The sequence below is a fragment of the Bombyx mori genome, chromosome 6 (genome assembly GCF_030269925.1).
Source record: "Bombyx mori chromosome 6, ASM3026992v2".
Classification (NCBI taxonomy): Eukaryota; Metazoa; Arthropoda; class Insecta; order Lepidoptera; family Bombycidae; genus Bombyx; species Bombyx mori.
The window spans coordinates 15,793,823-15,815,539 of record NC_085112.1 but is presented as its reverse complement, the minus strand read 5'-3'; the positions used below and the strand labels follow the sequence as shown (position 1 = coordinate 15,815,539).

Sequence of the window (21,717 nt, the reverse complement as noted above, 5' to 3'; positions counted from 1 at the left end):
TTACTTAGTAACCTTCCCTGGTGGATGGATTAGTCCTTCATGCAGCCGTAAAAGACCGGAAGATGCGACGCAATAAAACTGGAGATAAAATAATGCCGGACAATAACATACGTGCGTCCGTGATTGTTCTGTCGGGTTTTCAGGTAAGTTCCATAATATAAAGAATTAGAAATGTAAACATTGAGAAATCTTTAATTCTCCTCTTAACATTTTGTAGAGGTTCTAGATATAGAATACATAACTATCGAGATCTAGATCATAATCTAGGTTTGACCACACTTCTTAGTGTATTTTTTATACTTTCGCTACAATACATGAGGAATTCGAGTCAATTTCAAAACAAGCCTGAACGAATATAATAAATACTTCTAGTTTATAGGCGGCCTATTCAGCTTCAAATACGTATCCACTATATTAGCATTACGAAAAAGAAATTAAAATCAAACGATAAGAAAAGTGGTAAGTCCGTAGCCTTCATTTTTATTGTTGTAGCAAAGATGACACTAAAAGTAAGTTTCTGTGTAATATCTAGTCCAAGGTTTAATATTCAGTGAACTGTTGTTGGTAGAGATTTATAATAAGTTCATTAATATTTTGTTTACATATTAATAACATAGGTACTTCTTTTCTGAGTACGTTTGTTACACAAATAACCTATTTTAATGTATATACTTGGACCGAAGAGTGCACGGTTCGATGTTTTGCAGCTACCGAAATCCAGAGACACTATTGAGTGTACGCCTCCGCCTTGAGACATGAGGTTGGAGTCTCGAGTGTATGACGACAGTTCATCCTTCAAACTAGAATACGTGACTAACTGCTTTGCAGCAAAATAATCGTTGGTTGATATCTACCAGCTTGTGGGCTCACAATACGTCCTACCACCAGTAAATACAAAAAATGTAGATACCTAACATTTCCGTGTTATTATTACATAACGCTACTCTTATATCGTGAAAGTAGTTCACAAACACGTTTTACGATACACGTGGTTGTTAGGTTGAAGTCTCAGTTGCGGTAGATTAAAAGCTAATCCGCTACCACAAGGTGGTCGGTACCGTCAGCATCACAACACTAGGCTCATCCGGTCGGCGGGCTAAGCCAAACTCAAATAGTTGTATCCTTGGGTTAGATGGAATTTTTTTTTTCGTGCCTGAGGCCGAACCTTCAACGAGGTCCCCGCGCCTAGGGGGCGAGCGGGGTATGTGGGACTCAACGATCTGCAAGGTGTTGGAAGCAGACCGCGGGCCCAACGAATTTTAGGGCCCACCCACTAAGCGACTCCCCTGCATTCTTACACCCGACGTCCGATCTCCGTCCAGGGTCAAAACCCGGTCACTGCCGACCGGGTTGCTCTTCCACAGTACGACGAAAATGCGGACCGCATCGCAGTCCGCAGCCGGCAACGCGTCGTCCCGACCTCCTGGTGCCAGCGCGCTAGAGTGACAGTAGCGTGCGGCGCAGTCTCAACCCCCTTAGGTCGCCCTGTGACCATCACCGGGAGGAGACTACCTCCTCATAGGGGCCGGAGCTGGACAAATGCCCTCCTCTGACCCCTGGCTCTGCGGTGGCGGCACGGCGCCGAGAGGGAGGAAGAGTTCTCCCTCTTCCGTTCCGCCACCTCCTTCTGCGAGATGGTGGACTCGCAGAAGTCGAGCATCGCCTGCCAGGACTCGTCGCTGCCGAGCATCGTAGCCACGACGGTCGGAAGCGACAAGTCCGGTCCTATTTTTGCAACGAGGACGCGGCGCTGCTCCGTGAAAGCGGGGCAGTACGCGAGCGTGTGCTCCGCTGTGTCCTCGTTGTAGCCACTACAGTGGTGGCATTTCGGCGTCGGCTCCCTTCGGGCGACGAGGTGCAGGTAACGACCGAAACAGCCGTGTCCCGTGAGCACCTGCGTCGCTCGGAAGGTGAGACGCCTTCGGTCGCGATTCACCCAGTCCGAGAGGACCGGGCGGATCGCCTCGACGGTCCGTCGCCCGTAGGCGGGGTCCGCCAGTCGGCGAGACCACGCCTCGAGCACGGCATGCCGAGATTGAAGCTTACGCGCTCGAACTTCCGCCACGCTGGGACGCGGCTCCCCCCTAGAGCGGAGATCGCATCGCCACGCGTAATCCGCAGCGAGCGCCTCCGCTTCCAGGTCCCAGGGAAGATAGATACCTCAACCAATTTCGAGAATGCCGCATTCAATCCCTCTTTTTATTTTATGACTTGTCTCGTGTTTTTTAATTCTATAGATGTACATTACCTTTTACAGCGCCATCTCTGTAATGATCACAGAACAGTATTACTTCTATGCATGTGCTGAATTTGAATTCTCTCTAGTAGAGACATCTATACATATAAGCTGAAACATTTATTATCATTTTAGTCGAAGAAAAGTAACGAATTTAAAAGTTTGATCACACAAAAAATTTTTTTTGCAGATTTATTAATTTTATTATGAAAAAACTCCTATTTTAAAATTAAGTAATAAGTACTGAATCCAAGAAATCGAATGACATGATCGATGATTTCATAAATAAAAGGATTAAGCTCGATGGACTTACTAGTAAAATGATAATAACGTAATAAAATTGTCGGCTTAAAATATATTTTGAAATTTGAAGTTTAAATATTAAACCGTAGTTCAGTTTCAATCGTACAAAGAAAAATTCTGACATTTAACAAATTTGACAACTACTGTAATGTCACAGTGTCATGCGTTATGCGTACGAACTTCAATGGATACACTAACGACCTCCATTCATCCTTCGTCGCGGTTCATTCGCGAATTTAATATCATTTTAGACAAAACTAAGATCTTACCTCGCCAATAAACCACCTTGCTGGTTTAGGTGTTGCAAAAATTATTTAACAGTGACATTATATTTAAAATGGCATTAAAATCATCGCCGGCTGTTCTCGGGATGCTCACTCGATTATCCCGTCGCAGTTTTGCCACATCGAAAGCTCTGGCTTCTAAGCCGGTGACTGTAAGAGATGCTTTAAATCAAGCGATCGACGAGGAGATGGAGAGAGACGAGAAAGTCTTCGTTTTGGGAGAGGAAGTCGCTCAATACGATGGTGCCTACAAAGTTACAAGGTAAAACATTCTAACCTATCGTATGTACATAACAGTCGACTATTATATTTACTAGTTATTGCTGAAATTTCAACTTGATTTGCTATTTTAATCTTCTCTGTTATCTCAATTAAGCTCACAATAGATTGTATGTAATCCAAATTCGTTTCATCATTACATAACCCATTCATTTGTTGACAGATTGTCAAGTTCAATGTTATCGTTAGCAAATCGATAGTGCAGTCGATGTACTGTCGATACGACTGCAGTAAACAAACAAACACCCGAATGCAATTTGGCTAACCAATGAAATATAAATCATATAAAATGGATCGAAATTCATTAATACATAATATTTTCAACCTATTTATAGTTTAAAACAATTTCTGTAATTTATACTAGATAATATCTATCGAATATGTTGGAACAAAATTCTGAAAATCTGAAAAATAAAAATCACATCCAAAAGTAAAAAATATATTTAAGTGTGTGCAGACATTTAACTATCATCATATAAAAGAACGCTGTTTCATATAAGATTTTAATGCCATTAATCCTGAAAATTTAGAATGATATCTTCCTTCATACATGAAGATTATGAAAACATTAAATTCTTTAAACAGACAAAATAAAACTTAAATATAAAAGTGTTAATGCTCAGCTATAATGCCTTCTCTTAATATGAAACAATAGAAACATAGAATACTTAAAGTTTACAACCTTTATATTTTAAGCTCTGAATTATAAACTAAGCCTATCAGTATTTAGCGTACCGGTCTCGTCACAGTTAAAGGCCAGATAAGTAACATTAATTAATCTGGGCATGTAACTTTTATTCCAAAAGTATTATTGCATGTGACTTCGAACTATGATCAGATGGGCTTATATCTAAAGTGTACATTGTATTATTCAGTGAACACAGACATCCTACTACTACATCCTCTATTTCTACTACTAACATAAATACATGAATATAAATTCCCTACTGTTGCACTAAGTTTGCATCTAGTTGGTGACTCATAGGTGAGTTTTAGCTTCCCCAGCATGGTTCTAAATAATGTCAATGCACACTACATGAAGCACTAATCAATCATTAAATAATAAATTTCATGTGATGACAAAAGATGAACAAGATATGAAAACCAACAAATAATTTTAGGGGTCTATGGAAGAAATATGGTGATAAAAGAGTTATCGACACACCCATCACAGAGGCAGGATTCGCCGGTATAGCTGTTGGAGCTGCTTTTGCAGGGCTCAAGCCTATTTGTGAATTCATGACCTTTAACTTCTCTATGCAAGCTATTGATCATGTGAGTGTCCTGATAAAATTGATAAGTTGTATTTAATGAACAAAATCCTCGTAATGTCCATGACACAATTGGTGGTGTTATGTCAAATGTTGACAATGACCAAAAAATCACAAATATAAATAAACAAATATGTAACAAAAAATATAGAAAAGGGATATCCCAATGAGTTTCTCTCTGGAAATGCTCAATGTGTGGTTGTTTTCAGTGAAACACTTGCTATGGATTTTATTACCAAGCTCTTTGAGGTTAAGTCCATGACCTCAGCCACCTCAGTCACAGTGGAGGCTGAATAGGCCCTCGAGGCTACTGGCAGATAGGTAGACCAAAAAAATACAAACATAAAACTGCATTATGACAACAATTCCGAAAATTTAAAAGATTAAAACAATGATACGTAATGAATCCCATAAATACATGTTTAAATATAAATCCTTTTGTGTGTCATGTGTTGATAAGAATGTACTAAAAAAAATATGGCCGATAGTCATCCATAATTATTAACTTTCTAAATAACTTGAAAAGATTTGTCTGTTGATATTGTCAATTTTAAAAAAGTAAATAAAAGCGCCACAAGGTTACATCTTACAGATTAAAACTTGATTATCCATTTTCTAATGTAATTAAAATTTCTACCTATAATCACGACAAGTCTTACTGGTGGTAGGACCTCTTGTGAGTCCGCGCGGGTGGGTACCACCACTCTGCCTATTTCTGCCGTGAAGCAGTAATGCGTTTCGGTTTGAAGGGTGGGGCAGCCGTTGTAACTATACTTGAGACCTTAGAACTTATTCTCAAGGTGGATGGCGCATTTACGTTGTGGATGTCTATGGGCTCCAGTAACCACTTAACACCAGGTGGGCTGTGAGCTCGTCCACCCATCTAAGCAATAAAAAATAAATAAATAAAAGTCTATAATTACTTTATGATGAATCCATAAAATGTGATGGTTTCCACAACGATTTAAGCCTAAGCGGGTCATGATCCACATATACGAACCGAAAAATCCAACTACATTAGTAAAAAAATTCACTTCCAGATAATAAACTCAGCCGCCAAGACCTTCTATATGTCAGCTGGCACAGTACCAGTGCCAATAGTATTCCGAGGACCTAATGGAGCTGCCTCCGGTGTTGCCGCACAACATTCCCAGTGCTTTGGTGCCTGGTACAGCCACTGTCCAGGCCTTAAAGTTCTAATGCCTTATTCAGCAGAGGATGCTAAAGGTAAGCAGTTCACCTAGTCATTTTATGCATAGCCAATGAATCTAAGGGAAATATATAAATTGACAACATCAAGCTGTGCACATTTGATTATATATATTTGTATATATTCAAAGAATGTCGTTTTTAATACTATCATCATTCATCATTGTGAACAGTACCTGAATAAAAATTAAAATATATGAATAGTGTATCTAATAGTAATAAAGGTATATAACATTTTATAAGTAGAACTTTGCTAATCTCTATCGCCATCTCCAGAAATAGTAATCATTCCAAAAATAGCTTCGAAGTTCTTTTGGATAATATTGAATTAATATTGAAACCATGTATAATGCACACAACCAGGATGTCACCACTTTAAGATGATAATTTTTTTTGTAGTGAATATGGAACAGGGGGGACTTGATTTATATGTGTGAATGTGTGTTTGAAGACCACCAATTGATATTCAGTATATTGTTTCATTTTATACTTTGAAAATCCATATGAGATGATGACTATAATTTGTTGCTGTTATTGACCCTGTTCCCTTGTAGTTTTGAAATAAAACTATATATTGACTTTTGTTGATTGATGGTTCCTCTAACAAATATCATAAATAGTCAAAATATAATATTTTTTATATTGGTATTTTGATTTTGCCCTCCTGGTATACTCATTACTTAGAATGTTACTTTTAGGTCTCCTGAAAGCTGCCATCAGGGATCCCGACCCAGTTGTTATGTTGGAAGATGAAATTATGTATGGTATACCATTCCCAATGTCAGATGAAGCCCAGTCCAAAGACTTTGTACTTCCTATTGGTGAGTAGACCCACTTATCTGTTGTTGCCGAATAGCTTTCAAAAAGAAACACCAGTGGCCTAACTACTCTAATTGTTGTTTATTAATAAATAAATAAATAAATTATTGTCGTCCAGATTACTTCTACACATCATAAGGCGTAACGACACTAAAATTGACTAACAGTAAAAATTGAACTATTTTTCAGGCAAAGCTAAGGTAGAAAGGGAGGGTCGGCATATCACGCTAGTGTGCGCTGGACGAGGCACCGACACCGCGCTCAAGGCCGCTGAACAACTGGCTGGAAGCAAGGGTACGTCTGAAGATACATCATTCATCAACTCAAAACTGACACGCGTCGGATATGACAGCTGTCAATTGCAAATTCAACTGTTTATTTTTTCATAAAAAACTGAAGACCAAAAACACAAAAATAAAAATTCAGAATTCGGAAAACATCTTACTTCATATTAAAATTAGGGTGCTGCTGCAAAATTTCACAACTTGTTGTACCTATTTAAATGTATTTTAAATTTATTTTTCATAAAAACGGATTTAATTTCATTGTATAATTCACCATAATATGTTGTTGTATAACTCCAGTATACTAATCTATTGTAGTTTTGTAATCAATGACAAATAATTTTGCAGCAGCTTTGTTTAAAAGAACAGATTCTGAATTGGGATGAACCATGTTCAGTAAGTAATTATTAAAGTCCTCTGAAACTCCTTTGTCCATAATTTAAACTCCAGCATGTTGCACTAAATATATTTGTAAATTTTTCAGGTATAGAATGTGAAGTAGTAAATCTAAGAACAATAAGGCCAATGGATTTCGACACGATCGCTCGGTCCATTGCCAAAACACATCATCTCATTACTGTAGAACAAGGATGGCCGCAATCTGGTAAGGATTTATGGACAATAACATTAAAAGGCTCAGTACAAACGTTGGGTGTTTGAGCCAGATAATAAATGGAAAAACGTATTCTGCTACTGCTGCACTTTAACAAAGCATCTATTCAATGTGCACACTACTAGACATGTCCTTTGTATGACGGCCCCGGTGGCGCACCACTCGGCACCTGACGTGCGGGGCCCACTTGTGTTCTGCTGTGAAGGGCTCAACAACCAATACAATGCAATTGAGAAGTTGACTACATATCTCGAAGGGGCGACATTCATTTGGTAATGTCTATTAGCTCCAGTGATGACATAATATGATATTAGAGAATATCGCCCCTATTAAAACACGCACTATAACTGCAATAGAAATCAGCTGATGTGTGGCATTCAAGGCTTCGTTTGGCATTTGCGTAAGCTTTAGATTATAAAATATTATTAACTTGAAAGCTACAAAATACTTGACCACGATATGTGGCAGGATAACGGGATTAGTGTTGAATAACGTGTATTGTCCCAGGAATCGGCGCAGAGATCTGCGCCCGCGTCATGGAGTCGCCGTCGTTCTTCGAGCTAGATGCGCCGGTGTGGCGAGTGTGCGGCGCCGACGTGCCCATGCCCTACGCCAGGACGCTCGAGGCGCACGCGGTGCCCGGACCCGCCGACGTGGTGGACGCCGTCACCAACGTGCTCGGCAACAAGTCAGTATAGCTCTCCTCTCAACTACTGTGTCGTGCTGGGGAACAAGTCAGTGTTGCTCCATGCTGGGGAGCAAGTTAGTGCTGCTTCATGCTGGGGAGCAAGTTAGTGTTGCTCCATGCTAGGAAGCAAGCTAATGTTGCTCCATGCTGGGAAGCAAGCTAATGTTGCTTCATGCTGGGAAACAAGTTAGTATTGCTCCACGCTGGGGAGCAAGTTAGTGCTACTCCATGCTGGGAAGCAAGTTAGTGTTGCTCCATGCTGGGAAGCAAGCTAATGTTGCTTAATGCTGGGAAACAAGTTAGTGTTGCTCCATGCTGGGAAGCTTGGGTGAGAGGTTACGGCGCAAATGTGTAGTGATGTCTGTTGCTATTGTTAGGAAGCAAGAGTGTTGTGCACTGTGGTGTTTACTGAATAATGTAGATAAAACCAAAAAATGCTTCGTTGTTTCAGAATCAGTGCAGTGCAAGCCCAGTAGAACAGGGAATCTCCACAAGCAAATATAAATTAATAATGTTCGGATAATCTGTACATATTTTATTTATTTCTACATGGTGCATTGAATGAAAAGCAAAGAAGTCTTAACTTGCTATTGTGATTTAACTATACATTTATATTGAGATTAGAATTTAATAATTTTATTAAAGATACTATTTGTTGAACAAAAAGATGTATGATTTGAAAAAAGTGGGTCGTTATATTAATTATTATTGTATTGATGATAAAGTGAGCGTGCATTCCTGTTGTAAGTTGATACATGAATCGAATGCTATTGGTATTTATTTTATTTGGTATTGCGATTATATATTAATTCAAGCTACGAGGCGGCTTTCATGCGTCACGCTATGGACTGCAATGATCGCTTGTGTGTAGTATTACAGATTCGTTAGCAAACCAAAATGGCGAAAAACGCCATCTGTTTATCGTCATATGTACTAATCGTTTGAAAAGTCAATCCATAGATGGCGTGAGTTCGACGAGCGAACTGGCCCACGGACACAACCCACAGAGTTTCTCGCCGGCTTTTAGGCTTTGAACGAATAGATAGGGCAAAAAAGGCGTTATAGCTCTTTGTAATAAAATTGAGAGTGAATCTTATTTTCTTAAATTCCACTATCAAATGAGCACTTGACACCAAGAACCTGCGCTAATACTAATAGTAAAGAAAGTTTCACAATACATTTTTTGTAGTGTTAAAAATAGTTTCATTCTAAACCAGGGGCTCCCAAACTGATTTTGACTACTGCTCACTAAGAGAATAAATTATTTTTTAGCACCCCCATTTTTTCACCTATGTACTTAAACTTTGGGAAAGGCTGTTCTAAACAAACACCTGAATCGAACAAAACACGCAGGTCCGTAGCGTCACGCCAACAGCGCTGCGCCCTTGTTACGTGACAATTTATCTAAGGACAATTTGACCGCCACAATACAAAGATGGCTTCACCAATAAGTGCACCCAAAGCCGCCTCCAAAACACATAAAAAACCTACCGATCTATGTTCCAGGTATAATTGTTTTATATGCGTATGTCTTCAGCACCTATGCGTAAGTTTTAATATAGATGACAATTCAAGCTTCGTGGGTAAATTCAAAATATTCCAATACTATTTTTAATAGGACCACTAAACATACCTACATAAAAAACAAATACTACAATCCGGGGTCAGCTTCATTCATAAAACATCCAAGGTAATGTGATTCTCTAATGGCCGACGCACGAGCGAGGTGGGAAAGGAAGTCAAAAATATCCCATCAGCAAACCTACACAGCCTAGCATTGTAGTCAGGTCACAGTAATAAATTCCGCTTTAATGAAATTCGCAATAAATAATGTGGAAGTCAATCGTATTTCATTAAAAAAAATTGTATAGGTACGCCTAGCCTGCGGGAACCAATTATATTTTTTATTTTATTCCGAAATTGTACATAATCATTGTTTTTATTTAATTTTGTTATTCTATAGGACATGTTATTGTTAATAAATTAATATGGCTGCAAAATGTGAAGTATATTAAAAAAAATCTTGACTATCCAACGAAAATGCACAAAAATACGAATTATCACGAAACTTATCACGAATTTTGCTACACTTACAGTGGATAGTCAGTACCTACGGTCACAATCAGAGTTGCAACAGAGGGTCCACGATGTTCCTGTGAACACATTGTGGGGATGGTGACAGTTTGATTGATGTTCACCGTTCATGATCCAACTACAACACAACTAGAAATATCATCCCACGTGTATTTCGTTTTTTTTTTCTTTTACTTACCTACTCACCTAATTGTAAATGTTTTCTATGTTTACTTTAACATTTTATTCCTTTATAAATTTATTTTTCATATACACATATACTTGTCATATCGAAATGCGTAAGGCTATTTGGTATAAGCGACATTTTTGCAACTACAGAGCTAAAGTGTGGAAAAAATAAAAAAAATAAAAAAAAATCTTCAGCTATTTGAATAGAGTAAATTTAATTGAAGTTCAATTGAAAACATCGAACTGTTGATAATAATACCAAATAAAACGAACCTTCAATTACAAAGATAAATGTCGCGTATTTAGCGAAAGTTCACTTAAAATAAATAGCCTTCACCCCTGGATATATATTTTAAAACCGCATGTAGGTCTTCAGATACAAGCTGCGCTAAGTGCAAGGACCGCTAAAAAGCTGTATTAATATCACGAGTTGTGGGAAATAAATATATATAATAAACTATATACAGTAAAGCTTATTGCGAGCTCGGAGGGTTAGATGACGGCGAATTAAGGAGCAGGTCTGCCATCATACAATACAACTGAGGCTGGTGTTTGTTCTCGCGATGGTTACCGGTATTCATACTGCATTGTCTATTATGTAAATAATTCCGAGACGAGATCCCAAAAATTGCCGCTAAATTCTTCCACGTTTCAATTTTTTTTTTAAATTCATCTAAAATCCTGCAATGGCAGACATCTCAATCCAGCCGTTGACACGTAGAGACGTCAATCTTAGAACGTATAATTTCTGCCTACCCTCATAAAATAGGTGATCGATCACTATACTGTCACGCGCCGAAATTCTTTTCATACTTAATAATAAAAGTGGATTCTCGTCAGCGGAGATATAATACGAGTTTTTTTTTTCTACAGTCGAGAATTTTTCGTTCGTAATACTTTAGCTGAAAGATATTTCATCATCATCGGTGTTTCCCGAGCGCTATGACATGTCCTTCTCCAAACGAGGCTTGTGGAGAGTATTAAGTGGTAGGCAGCGGCTTGGCTCTGCCCCTGGCATTGCTGAAGTCCATGGGCGACGGTAACCACTCACCATCAGGTGGGCTGTATGCTCCTCAGCCTACAAGGGCAATAAAAAAATAACAATTCTTGTAACGAGCACGATTTCGTAGGAAACCATCAGTCAGTGAGGCGATGAATCTACATAAAATAAAACTCCAGGCTGACTCCGGCGTATCTAGTATGAAGTACAATACCCAGAGCCAGATTTAGAGGTCTGGAGGCCTCGGGCAACAGCGGAGCGGAGGCCAGGGCCCAAATTATTTTCCAAACAAAATGAACATTTTTTTTCAGTCGAGTTTTCCAATAAAGAATTTATTGTGAAACCACGTAGATTCTCTTAGTATTTAACAAATACTTAACACAAATACACAAAACTTAGTATTTAATAAATATAATTGGAGACAAGAATTATCCGAAAATAAATTTCGGATAACTAATGCTTACTAGTGTTTACTTGTCGGAATTTGAAAGGTTTTTTTTCTAGTCTCCATTGTTTTTTTTTTTTTATTTTTTATTGCCCTTGTAGGCAGACGAGCATACGGCCCACCTGATGGTGAGTGGTTACCGTCGCCCATGGACTTCAGCAATGCCAGGGGCAGAGCCAAGCCGCTGCCTACCGCTTAATACTCTCCACAAGCCTCGTTTGAAGAAGGACATGTCATAGCGCTCGGGAAACACCGTGGAGGGGAGCTCATTCCATAGCCGGATGGTACGTGGCAAAAAAGACCTCTGGAAACGCACTGTGGATGACCGCAGTGGCTCCAGGTAGTATGGATGAACTCTACTCCGGTAGCGGGCGGTGCGATGGTAAAAACGAGATGCCGGTATCATCTCGAACAATTCCTCAGAGCACTCCCCATGGAACATACGGTACAAAATACAGAGGGAACCGAAGTCCCTCCGCAGACCCAGAGGTTCCAAATTGTGGGACTCTCCGTTTGCTCTCAGTTGCTCTTCCCTAAATCTGGCGCTGATAGTACCGTATTGTTTCTTACTTACTTTTAATGCATTGGATAAACACAAGTGCACATATTTTTAACATGTAAAAAAAACCTCATCAGCGGACTTTAATCTTAAATAATATTCACTGACATACTCTCTACATACCACCTACCCAAAATTTTATTGCTAAGTATAAATCAAGCCTCAAAATACCCGTCTCAACTAACCCTGTAAGTAATAGTTGTTAAACCTATTACTGGATTATTTGATAAATTTTATGAACTACATTAGAACCATAGCGCAAATATTAAGACGACTTTAAACTACAAAACTAATAGAATCAGTATCACTAGTAAACATTCTCATTTGCATCGCTTAAAAAATTATTGCAAATAAGTATGTAATTGCTAAAATTAATAAACTTATTATCAATAGATGAAACAGTCTAGCACGTTTGTAACTGTATCTTTACTCGCCTTCATCTCCATTTTTAAGTTACTTATTTAGCCATCGCCGTTTTAGCGGTGTATTTTTCCCCTACCTACCTGTTCGCTGGCTAACGGCGTATTTCAGCTCCTTGCCGACGGGAGAGTGTATAATAATATGTATCGTGGTATCACGGTGACTAAAAATATGATTATTTTAAACTTAAGCGATGAAATTCGATAAAGCCTCAAAAAAAATTTATCCTCTAATGCCAAAGCCTATTTCCAAATAAAATAATCTAAAAATATTGATAATTTATATCGCCCTTGACCGATTCGTGTATCAGGTTCCTTGTCCTAATAGAGTAATTAAGAAAGTTAAATAAATTTATTTTTCAGTCCAAATAGAAAAACTGAAGACAATTTTTTTTTATTGCTTCGTTGGGTGGACGACCTCACAGCCCATCTGGTGATAAGTGGTTACTGGAGCACATAGACATCCACAACGTAAATGCGCCACCCACCTTGAGATATAAGTTCTAAGGTATCAAGTATAGTTACAACGGCTGCCCCGCCCTTCAAACCGAAACGCACTACTGTTTCACGGCAGAAATAGGCAGGGTGGTGGTACCTACCCACGCGGACTCACAAGAGGTCCTTCCTACCACCAGTAAAAAATCCAGTACAAATCGGAAACCGTAAGTTATTTAATGTAAGATAAATTTAAAAGTAAATGATGTTAAAGAATTCTTGTAATAGTAAAAGTATTTAGGTTACATATACGAGACAACTAAACTGTTGTACAAAACTCCTGTCAGTTCTCGTCGTCGGTACAAGAGACTTGTCGAAACTTTTGTTCCCAGCGAAACTTGTTGATGGATCGTCCTACGAATTTGGCGCGACTTCGAAACGAATTTATTAAAGGAATATATTGAAATCGACCAGGTATATTTTTTAAAGTATATTTAACAGTTATTTTTTGTACCAAAGACCGGTTATTTCCGCCGACCTGGAATAATGTAACCTCTCTACCTTCAGAGACGAGGTTGAAGCCTTGCTTTGGTCAACTGTATTAACCTTGATGACTTTCAGAACGAATTAGTGCTTCCACCAATAATGAGAAGACTGTGATATCGACCAGCTCAAAATACGAGCTGATTAAGTGAATAATGGCCGAATACGAAGAAGCCGGAGTCCCACACCCGTGTCTTCTAATACCCGACAATGATTACAAGGGCCGTACTTAGCCTTGTCGGTAAGACGTATCGATTGATACAACGGTTCCGAATCAACATTGAATTTCCCCAGACTGGGATTTTCTTCTATGGTAAATAAATCGTCTTTATAATGTTAATCAGGTCAATAATATTCTATATAAGACGACAAATAGAAGATCATCCATCAACTTTACTGGTGGTAGGACCTCTTGTGAGTCGGCACGGGTAGGTACCACCGCCCTGCCTATTTCAGCCGTGAAGCAGTAATGCGTTTCGGTTTGAAGGGTGGGGCAGCCGTTGTAACTATACTTGAGACCTTAGAACTTATACCTCAAGGTAGGTGGCGCATTTACGTTGTAGATGTCTATGGGCTCCAGTAACCACTTAACACCAGGTGGGCTGTGAGCTCGTTCACCCATCTAAGCAATAAAAAAAAAGCATATTGCTTAGCAGGCCGACGGTATAAATGCTGTTATTAGGAACAAACCCATATTCCGTGAAAATTACATACGTTAACGCTATTTTTATTTGATTTAACCTGGACATTTCTGAACGAGCTCGCGGTCCACCTAGCGCTAAGTGATCACCGGAGCCTATAGACATCACAACGTCCGTGGATTTATTAAATTCGGTGATGGCTATCGCTAAAATCCAAATCTGTCATGATGCAGTCTGTTTATCAAGCGTATGTATGACAAATCACAATTAGGCCACAAAATCCAACCCTTATCGGTTTTAAAACTTGTTTAAACCCCAATCAAACGCTAAAAGGGGTGAAATTAATTCGATTACGTTAAAAGGGTGTTAAGCTACCACATCTGGGCAGTTTAAAGTTAGGGGTTAGACTAGCATCGGTGATGGGGCATTCGGTAACTCATTCAGATTACAGTCGACCATTTTGACTATCATATTATATTATTCTATATAACGTATTAACGTATCTTCCGCAAATCAATTATATTCTGTTCCACACACTACCTAGGTATAAGTTCAAATAATGAGCAGATAGATTGAAATCTGTATTAATTCGGAATAAATAAATAAAAATTGAGTTTGTACACATTATATGTGGCCATATAAAAACCATACGTATAAAATTTAATCCTATACATATACGTAGGCTCAATGTAGCTTGGCTCGGATGGAGATATTTTTTGTTTACACGTTTATTTGTGAGAAAATCGCATCGGTATGGCAGAACGAAATTGTTGGGAATTCTTTTTTGAAACCTCTCTGTTATTAATCAAGAGGTTTTAAGTTTATATTCGAGTAAGCACTGGTTACACAGCATTATCACGCTTGGCTTTCCTGCAAAGGTCGAAGGTTCGAGACGGGCATGTAACATTATATTTAGGTACGTAACGCCAATTCTGTTAACTGGTACTCCTAATTTGCTGCTCGCTAATAACGCAGCTCCACATCTTCTAAAATACTTTACCGACTATTCTCCTGTTTATGAGTGTATGTTTTCTGGATATAATACAATAAATCAAATCAAATTTTTTTATTCAACATTATTGAAAGTACATCCTTGTTGAACGTCAAAAAGAACTACCGCCGAAATGCGAAATAAATCGCAAAAATGTTTCAATTTTTTTTTTTTTTTGGGATCCTTATTTTTTATTTACAAGGACTTCATGGTTGTAATAAGTAGGTATTATGTTTTATAAGTTAGGTACAGGAGATCAGGTTAAAAAAATGTTCATGTGGTATAAATATTTTTCCATTCCTCATTGTACTGAACTGAGATCTTAGAACTCATATCTCAAGTTGGGTGGCGGCATTTACGTTGTAGATGTCTATGGGCTCCGGTAATCACTTAACACCAGTTGGGCTGTGAGCTCGTCCACCCATGTAAGCAATAAAAAAATAATCCCCCATTTAAATTTATTCGCAGCAAACTATGTACATTCATCTACGCTTTTCTTTGACTATCTCAAAATTTTTTTGATTGCCCTTGTAGGCAGACGATCATACGGCTTACCTGATGGTGAGTGGTACCATCGCCCATGGACTTCAGCAATTCCAGGGGCAGAGACAAGCTGCTGCCTACCGCTTAAGAACTCTCCACAAGCCTCGTTTGAAGAAGGAGTTTGAAACGCACTAGTTTATTGGAAGATCTTGCGCGCCATCTATGTCAATACATCGACAATTCGATTGCACTATGCCAGCATTTTTCACGCAAATACAGTCATATTAAATAGTACATAATTTCAACACTATTCATGATCGAAACTACCAATAGACAAACACAAATTACATCAATTATTGTAGTAGCATTCAAAAAATAATTCTGCATTAGCATAAGAACTATTTCTATGTAACCACAATAATCTGAACTAATTACTCTTTTATCCTTCGATTACAATCAGCCCGGTTTTGCAATAGCTATTTGTCATTCGTCATAACAGGGTACGTTCAATTTTATGCAAACTACGCGAAATTATTGAATAACAACAACATATACTTTAACTGGTTTTTCTTGAAACAGTTTGTTAACTGTGTTATTAGTGATAGTTACACGATATTTTGCAAGAAGTCAATAATTAGAGAACCGTTTAACGAAAATATACAGTTGTGTTTAGTATTTCATTTTCAAATCCATAACATTACATACTACATCAGGATGGTACCTGACAAAATTAAAACTGTAGATGCGTTGTAGATGTAGGTACGCAGCGGTTTGAGGGAACATCTCAAACAAATTTCTAAGTGCATTTTTTTAACACGCTTCTGCCTAAATACTTCCGGTATGTTATCACAGACTAGTTAAAAAAACCCGTTTGTAACGGTGGAGTGTTGCCTTAATATAAATAGAGGAATATATTACTTAAATCACACACAGTAACGTCGATAGAGGTCTGAGCAATGTGAAGATGCTCTAATTAATTATTCTGCAGCTAACCAATTAGAAGTTCCGGTACCAAAGGTAACATAGGTAGCTACTAAAACAATCCAGACTCCAATTTATCTCAAGGTGGGTACTAATTAAATTTTAACTAATCCTTAGACGAGATAACTTAATTAATTAGATTAGAAAACGAAAGCTATACTGCAATGACCTTTACTAATCATTCTCTCAAATATAAAGTCAACATAACTACACATTAATTCAAGTCAAGTGCATTTGATTATGAAATTATTTGGAATGCATTATAAATTTGCCTAATTAGGCAATGCTACTTGTTTATTTGGGTCTCTAAATTTAATGGGAAACAGTAATGTTAAAATGCTGCCAGATTTCACAATGTGAATATTTTAAAATAATAATGACCAAATTGACCCAGAGCAATTCGATGTTCACTAAAACATCGAAATTCGGTTCATTAAACGAAAATAGTAACATATACCATTTTTTGTTTAATGATGAAAGACCCCCGATATAGAAATCTTGCAATGATCAAAGTCATTTCGTTTCATCAGTGGCTTTGTTTGTCTTATATATGACATTGTAGCAGACACAATTTTCACTTGTAACGTTTTGCTTTCACTGTGCAGATGTTTTTTCTCGGCCTTTGCGACAATTTATCATCATTAGACCATTCTCTGTAAGGCAAAGCATCAATATAACCCGATTTCAAGGGTAGAAAATTCATTATTTACGTAAACGATGTCGTTATATTCATATTTGAAGGTCATTCACACATTATTTCTAAGCACGCTTAGCGCTTCAACACGTAGTTCTTAGTACAGCAATCATTTCGGATCCTCCCGATCCACTAACGGTGTTTTTAGGTACCTCAAACACCGGTCATCGTTTTCGTCGAACCCGTCGCTTGCGACGAAGGTCTCGACGAGTAAATTAACCCATAGACACAGCCCACTGAGTTTTTCGCCGAATCTTCTCATTGGGTCGCGTTTCCTATCCGGTGGTAGATTCTGCGAAGCACTGCTCTTGCTAGGGCCAGTGTTAGCACCATTCCGGTTTGAGCCGCGTGAGCTCACATACACGTTAGGGCGAAGCTGATATAGCCTCTCAAGGCTATCAGCTTAGGTAGGAAACCTCTCGTTTTTACAATCGCACCGCCCGCCACCGGAGTAGAGTTCATCCATACTACCTGGAGCCACTGCGATCATCCACAGTGCGTTTCCAGAGGTATTTTTTGCCAAGTACCATCCGGCTATGGAATGAGCTCCCCTCCACGGTGTTCCCGAGCGCTATGACATGTCCTTCTTCAAACGAGGCTTGTGGAGAGTATTAAGCGGTAGGCAGCGGCTTGGCTCTGCCCCTGGCATTGCTGAAGTCCATGGGCGACGGTAACCACTCACCATCAGGTGGGCCGTATGCTCGTCTGCCAACAAGGGCAATAAAAAAAATAAAAAAATATATATAGGAAAAAAAAGTACAGCAATTCCGCGGTGCCATACCGCGTGGAGTTTGCTAATGGCGTGTGACAGGAGTAGTGATGGATCGTACTCGCCCTTCCCGAACCACCTCCGCTTATCCACGGGTAGAATTAGACGATATTTTTTCTGGAGATGAAAATATATTAGACACGCTTTGACAATAGCGTGCGGAAAGTAGGTACCTATGTACCTAACACGGCTTATAACTTTAAATTTAAACCACATATACTTTTTTTCCCCTACATATTTTAGTAATCTCGAGAGGTTATTCTAGATTCACCGAACTAGTATGTGAGCTCTCGGGGCTCAAACCTGACGACGTTGCTAACACTAGCCCTGGCAAGAGCAGTGCTTCGCAGAATTTACCACCGGATCGGAAGCGCGACCCACTGAGAAGATCCTGCGAGAAACTCAGTGGGCTGGCTTACCACAGCCCTGCTACTGCAGTTACTACTATACAATTCTTATTCTCTGTACCTACAAGAATCATGTTAATTTGTATGTTCGTATGTTTAAAGATGCTAATATATTTACGCAAAGATGCGACGCGAGTTTAAAAGCATTAAGCTTTTAATTTTATTTTACTGTTTAAGTAGATCAAACTACTTCAAGGCCCTCCTTATATTAAGGTAATTGGTTACCGGAGCTTAGACATCAGACCCTAAATATTGTAATCAACATGGACCGCATTAAAAAAGAAATACGACTCTGAAATTTGTTGTTCCAAATTCAATAATTAAAATTTGATTTTCGTTTATATGTAGGTACACGATATAAAAAAATGATATTATTTATATTATATATATATATATATATATATATATATATATATACGATATATATACGATATACTATTCTCAAAGATTAAACGTAAATAATTAATTTTCTTTTTATTTGTTTCAAAGTCGCTGTTCGATAATGACCTTGAAACAAATGAATGTATTGTTTGTATGTACTTACGTCCTTACATTGAAAATTTGATCCAATTAAGAAATGAACTTAAGACTCCGTCACATATGAATGTCTATCATTATACACCTACCCTGAGTACGTACTTACCTTTTATTTTGCCGGCCAAGACATTGTCAAACAATCTAAAAAGCACCTACTTATCAAATGTGCTACAAACTATTAATTACGGCTTAAAACAGTTACGGCTTAAAACAAAAATGTGCTACAAACTATTAATTACGGCTTAAAACAATTACGGCTTAAAACAGTTGAAGCTAAGAGCTATAATTGTATTAAAGCTGTGGTCACAGTGAAATAAATATTTTTAAAGCGGTAAAGAGCTGTGAAGACGGATCTTTAAATAAATCGTGATTTTCCTTTGCGCATAGTAACGTTATCTTATTGTGATTACCTCAAAATTTCATTAGATCAAAACAGATTTCTGCCGCAATTTGAGTTTCTTGAGTACTTGAAATTTTTTAAGGGCTAAAAAACTGTCGAAGCGTTCGTTTATCTCAGTTCGTATATAGAACAATATTTGTAGTGGCTTCAAATTGCAAATGCATTAAAAATATCATATTAAATTAGATTCTTTATTACCATCATAAATCCAATTATGGTCTTAGCTAATAATTAACACGATACCTACCTATTGGATTCCATTTTTATTTCGTTAGCATATCACGTTTCTAAATCTGATACCTACGTCTAGATTGTGTAAGTGGTTGTGTTAACGCAGTTTGAATTTCATCTGTTTTGTTAAGAAATTACCAGTAAGGTTATATTTTTTTTTATTTTTTTTATTGCCTTTTTAGGCAGACGGGCATACGGCCCACCTGATGGTGAGTGGTTACCGTCGCCCATGGACTTCAGCAATGCCAGGGGCAGAGCCAAGCCGCTGCCTACCGCTTAATACTCTCCACAAGCCTCGTTTGAATTTTTATTGGTTGGGTAGGTCGTTCCGCTTCGTAATGAGTTGACTGATGTCCGTTTCCTGTGGATTACGTGCGGCAGCTCAACGGCCACTGTAGCGTTAGCTATCACAAACCCTTTGATTATATACACGTCCACAAACTATAACAAATATAGCAAATAATCTTGATCGCGCTTGAAGAAATTTCCAGCATAAACTTTTTTTTTTATTGCTTAGATGTGTGGACGAGCTCACAGCCCACCCGTGGTTACTGGAGCCCATAGACATCTACAACGTAAATGCGCCACCCACCTTGAGATATAAGTTCTAAGGTCTCAAGTATAGTTACAGCGGCTGCCCCACCCTTCAAACCGAAACGCACTACTGATTCACGGCAGAAATAGGCAGGTTGGTGGTACCTACCCGCGCGGACTCACAAGAGGTCCTACCACCAGTAGTAACTTGCATGTATGTTGTAAATACGACAACTCCCCAACGACAATATTCGAATAGTAAATGTTGGGTTGATTTAACATCGGTAGGATATAACTAAAACTTTGAAATGAATACCTAAATACCAATTCACCGGGCGTCTTATCCCTTAGGCCATGACGGCTTAAAATGAGCATGCAAATTCCGGGTTTGATTTTAACTTGTATTCTTTAATCGCGGAAGTAATTTATATTCACTTGTAACTTACGCAATAACTTAGTATCGACCGCACCCATCTGAACTAGTGGAAGCCACTCTCGAACCAATAGCCTGGTGAACGAAAGGAATAACACGGCCACAAGCCATGTGAAATTTAAAAGTATTTCTAAACAGTATAAAAACGACTTTAGCTCAAGGCAATCTCTAGGTCGTGACCACGCAATCAACATACCATTGTTCGTAATTGATAACTTAGGTACAACTTAATAACTTAGATCTGTAAACTGACATGCAGCTTTGTATTTAGCTTATAATAAGTTGTACTTAATGTGCCAGCCTTTCTAATCGTTAAGGTAAAAGCTCCTAATACGGCGGTAGTCAAAATCGCTTCCTATTACGGTGGTATTTCTATTTTCGACATTTATTCTTGTTTTATTCAGTTTAAGCTCACCAAAACGGAATCTATTTATTCTAAATCTATTACTTCATAACATAACTGACATTTTCAAGTGTAGCATATAAACAACACTACAAGATCTATCAGTTTGTAGCACGGCATCAACGTGGGAGGAGTTTCCATACAAACGCGGAACAAAAAAATAAGTACACTAATATTTAGAAACTAAGTTTTTTGTATTAATAAGTCGTTCAACTTTGTTAATGTGTTATTTATAGCATTTTCCTACTATTATACTTACTTTTTAAATAGCTTGTTTCATATATGTAACTCATTTTTTACTCAAAAAATCAGTAACAAAATACCGCCGTAATACGGTACGAATTTTATAGATCAATCCTAATACGGTGGTATAACTCCGAAATAGGAAATATACTGGGCATATTTAATTGTTTATAACTTTCAATTTATTAAGTTATTGAATTAGTTCCAAGTTTAGTTGGAATAATTATTAATCTTGTAAATTAGAAACCATATTCTGCGGTATGTATTATTCATTAAAAATCTAGTTAAATATGAAAACTGTCGAGTGCAAAACGTTGGTTT

General features: G+C 38.1%; 1 protein-coding gene across 2 annotated transcripts; it reads left to right on the top strand.

The window, feature by feature from the left end:
• Positions 1-2,661: 2,661 nt before the first annotated feature.
• LOC733134 (pyruvate dehydrogenase E1 component beta subunit) lies at positions 2,662-8,652 on the top strand. 2 transcript variants are annotated; one of them, XM_012690856.4, is made up of 8 exons: positions 2,662-3,085; positions 4,224-4,377; positions 5,414-5,600; positions 6,281-6,403; positions 6,591-6,695; positions 7,170-7,289; positions 7,806-7,986; positions 8,438-8,652. In XM_012690856.4, the coding sequence occupies exons 1-8, from the start codon at positions 2,877-2,879 to the stop codon at positions 8,460-8,462; spliced, it is 1,104 nt and encodes a 367-aa protein (XP_012546310.1). In that variant the 5' UTR covers positions 2,662-2,876; the 3' UTR covers positions 8,463-8,652.
• Positions 8,653-21,717: the final 13,065 nt, after the last annotated feature.